An 8,877-nucleotide genomic window follows, 5' to 3' on the forward strand; every position below is an offset into this window, starting at 1 on the left:
CTTGGGAGGCGGAGGCAGGAGACTCGCTTGAGCCCAGGAGTTGGAGGTTGCTGTGAGCTGTGATGCCACAGCACTCTACCAGGGGGATAGCTTAAGGCTCTGCCTCAAAAAAAAAAATAAAAGCAGACTTATGGCCAGGAACACTAAGGCGTGAGGGCCCTCACGCCTACTGTAATCCCAGCACTCTGGGAGGCTGAGGTGGGTGGGTCACCTGAGCTTACAGGTTCAAGGCCAGCCTGAGCCAGAGGGAGACATCCCCCCCACCCCCACCTCTAAAAATAGCTGGGCATTGCAGCAGGCACCTGTAGTCCCAGCTGCTGGGGAGGCTAAGGCAAGAGAATTGCTTGAGCCCAAAAGTTAGAGGTTGCTATGATCTATGATGCTACAACACTCTACCAAGGGCAACAAAGTAACTCTCAAAAAAAAAAAAAGCAGACTTAAGACCTGTGGTAAGCCAGCACCAACTTTCTAAACCAAGTTCTGCCTAAACTGGCAAGGACCACTTTTCTCATCAGAACAGTTGTTCTGGACTCTTGTCCAGCCAGGGCCAGGCTGGGAGGTGGGGACAGCAGAGCGAGCAGGGCAGGCCTGGGCAGGGCCAGGCACTGAAGCAAGGCCAAGGCCTGGAGGAAGCCAGTTCCTGGTGGCTGGTGGCTGCTCAGACAGCTCTCTGCCTCTCCTGCCATGGTCCTCCCTCTGCCCTGGCTTTCTCGGGGCTGTTGCCTTCGCCTCCTCCTACCCTCCTGGTCCCTGGCATGCCAGGGCTCACGGGGTTACTGTTTCCAAAATCCCAAGGCAAGCACAGAAGGGAAGACCAGCTCCAGAAGCAGTGGGAAGATGAAATCCCTGCCCAAGGTAAGTGGCAATAAGAGTGGGGTGGAGGGTGGAGAATTTGTACTGGGGAGGAATCCCCTCAATCCCATCCTGCACCATCACCACCTCTGCAGCTCTAGGCCTAGTCTCAACTGTCAGCTCCCAGTGCCTGCCCCCACCCCAGTCAAGACCTCAGGACTCCCCCTCCCCCACAATCCCCACAGCAGCACAGTCCAGAGTGTCCTTGAACAGGAATCCCCTAACAGTTAATTATTTCTCAGGGTGTAGGGCCAGCCAGTCCTCTTTCCAGTGACCCCAATCCTTGTTCAAGGAATCCAGTTATAGCCCCTGGGCCAGTGATCTCTATATGCCTCCTAGAGTCCTACGCAGCAAGCAGAGGCTTCTTAGTGCAGGTGGCCTTACACTAATGGGGTGGAAAAAGGGAGAGGGTTGAATTCCTGACTCCTGGCCAAACTCTGCAACACAGCGGCCCAGGAGCCTCAGCCCCTCCCATAGTCAATGCTCCTTCCCAATTCCCCCTCATCCAGGGTCCCCAGCCCCACCGCACAGCCGAGCTGGCTCAAGCTGAGGAGTTGCTGGAGCAGGAGCTGGAGCTGTACCAGGCCTTGCTGGAAGGGCAGGAGGGGGCCTGGGAGGCACAGGCTTTGGTACTCAAGATCCAGAAGCTGAAAGAACAGATGAGGAGACACCGAAGGAGCCTCGGAGGAGAGGCCTAAGCTTCCCACCAGCCCTCACCACATCACCTTTCAACACTGGAAATGCTACACACCACCCCCCAGGAGCCCGGCAATCAGTTAATACCTCAGGCCCTCAAAGGCCACTGAGAAACTAGAAGAGACTTCCAGGAAGGGGCAGAAACCAGCAGGCAGTGGGGGAGCCTTAGTCCCATCCCTCCCTCTGATCCCACCCACTGACCTTATTCCATAGCAGAGTACACAATCCTCACAGAAATTCACCCTGGACCAGCCCTAAAATAACCTCACCACAAATACAATAAAGGGACAAACCACTCAACAGATTCCACAGACACACATGTGTTTCATTTTCAGTTTTGTTAAAAAAAATTCTGATAAATCAGGAAATGGGGGGTTTAGGAGTGGTGGTGATGCAGAAGAGGGACGCCATGGGGTGAGGGTGGGGCTGTCAGGGGCAGGTGGCAGTAGTGTCTCCTTCACCCCCACACTTGGTGTCCTCTCCTGAAGAACAGACTGTCGCATTCCAGAATGGGTAAATCCTCTACCGTGTCTGTTCAACTGAGGAGAAATCATGACACCGTCAGAATAAGGCACAGGAACACAAAAGGCAAGGCAGGAATGTACACACACACATGCAGATGGATGTTGGCGTGTTGTGTGAATTCACAGGAAAGACTAGTGACAGGGAAAGTGAAATAACATGAGAGAAGAATGAGACCCCACAAAGACGTCAAGAAAACATCCCAACACTGCATCAAAGGGGTGAGGGGCAGTGGGCTATGAACTGGTCAAGGGTTCATTACACATCAGGCCATTACCCGTGATGGAATTCTTTTTTTTTTTTTTTTTTGGAGACAGAGCCTCAAGCTATCCACCTGGGCAGAGTGCTGTGACATCACAGTTCACAGCAACCTCGAACTCCTGGGCTCAAGCGAGTCTCCTGCCTCAGCCTCCCAAGTAGCTGGGACCACAGGCGCCCGCCACAATGCCCGGCTATTTTTGGTTGCAGCCATCATTTTGTTTTGGCGGGCCTGGGCTGGACTCAAACCTGCCACCTTGAGTGTATGTGGCTGGCACCGAGCCCCATGATGGGATTCTTGAGAAACACACTGAGGAACAAATAGATTTAAAGGGCTTCATGAGAATTTACTGATTTTGGGGGGAACCAAGGTTCTCACTGTGAAAGAATTTGAAATGGGAGATGAGGGGAAAAAATAAATAAATAAAGGGCTTCATGAGATCAATACTCACTGTAGGAGGAGATGTCTATCTCATCGGGCAGCTCACTAATATTGACTTCAAAACGATCCTGCACATCATTAAGGATCTTGGCATCATTCTCATCTGACACAAATGTGATGGCCAAGCCCTTGGTGCCAAACCGGCCTGCTCGGGCCACCTAGAAGGAAACAAATAGTAGGACTAGAAGACCCAGATGAGGAAAGACACCCAGAGGCAGGGAGGACGTAAGGTACATAAGGAGAGAAAACAAAAGGCTGGAAGGATGGGATGTTCTTTTGGACGTGGGGCTTACCCGATGGAGGTAGGTGTCAGAATCCTCGGGCATGTCATAGTTAAAGGCAATGTTCACCCGTTCAATGTCCATGCCTCGGCCAAAAAGGTTGGTAGCCACAAGAATTCGTCGTTGAAAATCTTTAAACTGCTGATACCGAGAAAGCCTTTGTGAGAAAGGAAATTAAAGAAAGGTTGAGGTTCCCCTTCTCTCAGTGGTCTTTCTCCCAAAGACACAATACATTACCCCATCTCCAACTCACCTCTCCTCCTGGGGCATCCCACGGTGGATGGCGATGGCTGGAAAGTTCTGCTCCACCAGGAGCTGGGCCAGGGCAATGCATCGCTGCACAGACTTCACAAAGATTACCACCTGTGGAAGGGGAGCGAAGGGGAGGGGAGGGGGCAGCAGGGGGAATTGTGGGTCCATGGTGTGTGACAGAGATCATGTGTGAAAAGAGTTTCTATTAATTACACCCTTCTGAAGAATTCCTCTTCATCCCTCTTATTCCTTACTACATACTTCCTTTTCTGCTCTAAATGTAACTTGGTCTTCCTCTTTCACACAGCTTTGATTTTTCCTGAGCAAACTGACCTCTAAGAAGGTACAGAGATCAGTAACCAAAATTGCTAGACATGTCAAGAAACAAGAATGGGGCCACCTCATGAAAATATGAAGATACTGAAATATTAAGATCTGAAAATACCATGACTGATCCACTAAAACCTCAATAGGAAGCACACTGACCACCCCAAATTGACCTCGTTTCCATAGACTGGCCATGCACCACAAGTACACATCAGCACAGTAGGCTTAGGTTCTTATGCTGACCACCTCCCTATGTTGGCCAGTTACAGGTCTTTGGGTGGTCAACTTGCAGAAGTTATACTGTATTTCTACTCACCAAAACATTAATCCTAAGGGACCTATCCTAACTCAGAAAAGCAGTTTTTAATACAAAGAGACCACACAACAGGTAACAGGTATATAGATGAAATGCTTCTCTTAAGAGTTACCGAAAGATCTGGGTGGAGGGTGGCAGGAGACCCCAGAAATCTGGGAACTGGGACTGTTGCCATTCAAAGATGTGACCATGGAATTTTCTCTTGAAGAGTGGCCATGCCTAGATCCTACTCACAGAATCTGTTTAGGGAAGTTATATTAGAGAATTACAAAAACCTGGTCTCCCTGAAACTGATCACTTGTCTTCAAAGAGCCCTAGAAAACAAGGAAACCAGAGACTTCTCATTACACACAAGACCATCCACCAGGGAAGAGCATAAATATTTTATTTGAAAAATTGGTACTGGAGAAGACATGGAAGCTGTGGCCCTAGGAATTTAAATATAAAGAAAAGAGACTGAGAAAGTGTGGAACCCAGCTACCTCCATGAGAACAAGTTAATGTTAACTTGTTGGGAGGATGAGATCCCATGGAAAGGATACTCAAAGTGCTCGGTCAACAGCCAGATGCACAGCTGCCTAGTCAATCACCAGCTAAACCACACATTCCCGGAAGAGTCCAGCTGAGACCAGAAAAAGACTCAGCTGATCTCAGCCTAAACTGCTGATTTGCTCAATCACAAGCTAATAACTTTTAGGGTAGTTTGTTATGTAATAGTAGCTAACTAATATATACACCCAGTGTAGGTAGAACCCAGGATTTGATGATGATTACCACATAAGTGACAAACAGAAGGGACCCTATAGGTACTGATTTTAATTTCTCCACATTTAAAGTTAGACCTCTTATTAGACAGTGTTAAGTTATACAGAAGTGCATTTATACATGGATGCCTGGGTTAAGTTATACAGAAGTGTATTTATACACGTATGCCTTTAACACATACAGACCCTACAGAAGAGTAAACCGGTAATCACAGCCTATCAGGGACAAGGCCAAATTGCAACATAAATTTCCCTTTAATCTATTCCCTCCACACCTAAACTCTGGAGGTCAAAGATGTGGACAAATATAAAACCATCTGTTCCCTCTGCCTGGGGCCCCAGGTTCTTCATTTACTGTATCATCTTTGGAAGGGGAATATGCCTCTGTCTGCCTATGGACACTTTCTTCTTAAGAGTCCCCTGAAGCCTATCTATCTGGGCACTGTGCCTCTCTCACCCTTGGGCCTGAGAATAAAGTTTGGCAGGAAGAGGGTGTTCCATTCTCTGGCAGAAAAAGGTGGGTTCAGGCCTCTCACCTCCCTGAGATCAGAAGTGTCAGAACCCTCACAGGTAAACTTCAATAAGTCAGCCACTGACCATGGGTGGCTACTGAGCATCTGCAATAAGCTGGTCTGAACTGGGATGTGCTGGAAGCTTAAAACATAGAATGACTTTGAAAGATTTAGTACCAAAATGAGAAACTACAATAATATTATATTGATAACATCCTGAAATAAAAATATTTTGCATATTTGAGTTAAATTATTACACTCAATCTCACATTTCTTTTTATTTTCTCTTACATGGCTACTAAAATTTTAAATGACAAAAAAAAAAAAAAATGCTTCCCTTAGTACTAGAACAGATTTAAGAAGCCTAACACAGGCTCAGCGCCTGTGGCTCAAGTGGCTAAGGCACCAGCCACATACACCTAAGGTGGCAGGTTCGAATCCAGCCCGGACCCGCCAAACAACAATGATGGCTGCAACCAAAAAATAGCCTGGCATTGTGGTGGGCGCCTGTGGTCCCAGCTACTTGGAAGGCAGAGGCAGGAGACTCAATTGAGCCCAGAAGTTAGAGGTTGCTGTGAGCTGTGATGCCACTGCACTCTACCCAGGGGGATAGCTTGAGGCTCTGTCTCAAAAAAAAAAAAACAAACCCTAACACATCCAAAATACTTCAAGATTTTTACAAACTCACTAAAACCCTTTAAAGATTTGATATTTTCCTTGAGGTTTTTATTTACTCAAGATCTATCCCTGCTAGCCATAGAAAAGAAAAGCAGTTCCCACCCTTGGTCAAACTCAGCCCCTAAAGACACTCATACAATCATCATTCTCCTACATCACATGTGGTCTCCTCAGTAAGAGTACTTAATAAATAGGTATCTGCTATAGCAGGACATGTATCCAACGATGATCCCTAGTGGACCTTCAACAACTGACCTGGTTGAACTCAAGGACATCCAGAAGGTCAAAAAGTTTCCGGTTCTTCTCGTTGTCCTTCAGTTTCACGTAGTACTGCTGCAATCCATGCAGCGTCAACTTCGTCTCATCATCCACGAAGATCTCCATTGGCTGGGGGGGAGGAAGGGAGTAGGGAACGGGAGGGCAGAGTGGGGGGGTTAAACCTGGGGGGGTGGAGGAAGTTGATCTCCAATACACCCCATAGGGGGATGGGGAGAAGAGAGAAGATTGAAAATCCCACCTCACCCCCAAAAACACCCACATTTCACTGTGGTCTCTTTCATATTAGATCTAATGTCCTTCCTACTTGAATTTTAAGAATGCCCAACTAGAAACTGTTATGGGAAAAAAACTTTACAAAGAAAGTAAGGAGCACTGAAACCACCCTACGGCAAGATGCCATTACCTCAAAGTGAGGTGGTGGAGGAAAGAAAATGGGAGATGATTCTCAAAGAGACCATTTCCAAACACCTGAGAAATGATGGGAAACAGTGACTCAAGGTCAGAGTAACTCCAACAGAGTTGATTTAAAGAACATGGGGAAGACAACAAGGATTGATCCATTCTAGTTTTACTAGGAATATTTTATGCACTTCAGGAAAGTGCACATGTTCAAGATCACAGTGCTACAATGGACATTATCAAAATGCCACTAAAGAAGAAGCAAAAATTGCCTAGGATGTGTAAAAACTTGCCCTCAGGCCATAAGCTATAGCTTTAGATAAGAATGGTCTCTGGGGCTCGGCGCCTATAGCTCAACCGGCTAAGGCACCAGCCACATACACCTAAGGTGGCGGGCTCGAATCCCCAGCCCGGACCCGCCAAAACAACGACGGCTGCAACCAAAAAATAGCCGGGCGTTGTGGCGGGCGCCTGTGGTCCCAGCTACTTGGGAGGCGGAGGCAGGAGACTCGCTTGAGCCCAGGAGTTGGAGGTTGCTGTGAGCTGTAATGCCACGGCACTCTACCCAGGGGGACAGCTTGAGGCTCTGTCTCAAAAAAAAAAAAAAAAAAAAAAATGGTCTCTGGAGTAGAAGTCAAACCATCCACAGGTTTATAAAGGAAATAATCAGTAAGTGATGCTAAAAAACAAATTCAGAGCAACAAGATATGCCTAGTCATTCCTTTTTTTTTTTTATACAGGTTCATGCTATGTTGCCCAAGCTGGAGTGCAGTGGCTATTCACAGGAGAGATCATGGCACACTGCAGGCTCAAACTCCTTGCTTCAAGTGATCTTCCCACATGAGCCTCCCAAGTAGTTGGGACTATAGGCCCACCTGGCTGCATTCACCTTTAAAATTAAAAAACAAAAACCTCTGAAAGGGAGAAAAGTAAAATAAAAAAAAAAAGAAATAGACAAACTCTAAGGCCCAACTTTAACACTCTTCATACTGTCTTGGAAAAACAGAGTTAATATGAAGACCCAGGGATCAAGGTAAGAAAGAATGTGTGTATGTCATGGGAAGAAAAAAAAAAAAAAAAAAAAAACCCCAGAAGCTCCATCCCAGAACTCAGGCTAGCAAGGTAGGCTTTCCAAAGAGAAGTTCCATGGCCTCCTTCAAATCTAACTCTAGCCCCAAGTACAGCTCAAAAAGTTCCCATCCCATGGGAAGGAATACTGCAGGGAGGGAAGGAACACACTCCACTGCTTATACAATGGGCCCCACCTAGTCCCAAACCCTAATGCCAACCTGATTACTTCCACTTCACCTTTCCCATATCCCTCTCCTGAGTATCAAAAAAAAAAAAAAAAAAAAATCAAAGGAAAAAAATCCACCACCCATTCAGGACACCCCTCCCCAACACATATGGGGGAAACAAGGGGCACAGCACGCGTCAGGTTCAGGAAAAAAACCGGGAACAGAAAAAGAGGCTGGTTTGGTCCTCAGCTTCCTGGTCAGGTTTCCCCGCGGCCTCCGCTGCCGCCATCCACCGCTGGGTGCCGTTCACATTCTCTCGCCGCGCCATGGTGCTTCTTTGTTGCTGGCTCACATCAACCGAGGTTCCAGATAGGTGCAAGGAGGTACGGGCAGGAAGGAGTAGGGGACTGGGGATTGAGGTGCCAAAGGCCCCCACCCCTGGAGGTGGGCAGGAGGAGGATTCATTCGTGCTGTTTGCTCTTCTTTTGGACATGCCCTGCCATCTGTCTGTCCCTCTCTTGCTCTCCTGCTACCGGGAAGTAGGAGTTTTGGTGAGCAGAAGGCTCCAGCTGTATGCTTGATGCCACCTTGAGTGTGTGGCTGTACAGGGGATGTAAGAGACGATGGGTGGGTCAGAGGGCAGAAAATCCTGCCCTCCCCCAAAAGGGAGAAGAGTTTCAAAAAAATGCTGTGAGTTTTTAAAAAGTTGAACGCTACCCGCTCTCACATTAACCCGACCAAGTCTTCCGGAGTTTCCCTGGCACCCGCGCAGACCCTAACACTAGCTGTCTCTGCTTCTGTGTGTCTCTTCAAGGAGTCATCATTCTCGGATCAGCGGCACAAGCCCCCTTCTTGGTGCTTGAAGGACAAGGGATTCTGGAGGAAGAGGGCGAGGAAGGGGAGGAGGCAGCGGGCAGGGAGTGGAGGGAGAGAAGGTAGAAGGGTTATTTACATCTTGCATGAACTTGCGGCAGACAGGACGGATCTCTTTGCTCAAGGTAGCACTGAACATCATGACCTGCTTCTCATGGGGGGTCATGCGAAAAATTTCCTGGACATCCC

At 47.8% G+C, this 8,877-nt stretch overlaps 2 protein-coding genes across 2 annotated transcripts in view; one reads left to right on the forward strand and one right to left on the reverse strand.

The window, feature by feature from the left end:
* Nucleotides 1-684: 684 nt before the first annotated feature.
* On the forward strand, nt 685-1,773 carry MCCD1 (mitochondrial coiled-coil domain 1). The gene is made up of 2 exons (XM_003789280.2): nt 685-855; nt 1,362-1,773. Exons 1-2 carry the CDS (start codon nt 685-687, stop codon nt 1,548-1,550), a joined length of 360 nt encoding a protein of 119 aa, XP_003789328.1. The 3' UTR covers nt 1,551-1,773.
* Nucleotides 1,774-1,849: 76 nt separating this feature from the next.
* The window catches only part of DDX39B (DExD-box helicase 39B), a 14,776-nt gene continuing 7,748 nt past the window's right edge, over nt 1,850-8,877 (reverse strand). The window contains exons 4-9 of the mRNA XM_023512796.1: nt 8,768-8,877; nt 6,155-6,286; nt 3,305-3,414; nt 3,064-3,208; nt 2,781-2,928; nt 1,850-2,087 (exon numbers count right to left, since the gene is read on the reverse strand). The exon at nt 8,768-8,877 is cut by the window's right edge and continues 11 nt beyond it. Coding sequence (XP_023368564.1) covers nt 2,071-2,087; nt 2,781-2,928; nt 3,064-3,208; nt 3,305-3,414; nt 6,155-6,286; nt 8,768-8,877 — 662 coding nt within the window. The 3' untranslated portion in view covers nt 1,850-2,070. The remainder of the gene's footprint in view (nt 2,088-2,780; nt 2,929-3,063; nt 3,209-3,304; nt 3,415-6,154; nt 6,287-8,767) is intronic.

Source organism: Otolemur garnettii, unplaced genomic scaffold, assembly GCF_000181295.1.
Source record: "Otolemur garnettii isolate 467f Iridium unplaced genomic scaffold, OtoGar3 scaffold00031, whole genome shotgun sequence".
NCBI lineage: Eukaryota > Metazoa > Chordata > Mammalia > Primates > Galagidae > Otolemur > Otolemur garnettii.

Coding starts and splice junctions, on each gene's coding strand:
- MCCD1 (XM_003789280.2), top strand. CDS start 685: ATGGTCCTCCCTCTGCCCTGGCTTTCTCGGGGCTGTTGCCTTCGCCTC. Junction 856..1,361: donor AGATGAAATCCCTGCCCAAG/GTAAGTGGCAAT, acceptor CCCCTCATCCAG/GGTCCCCAGCCCCACCGCAC.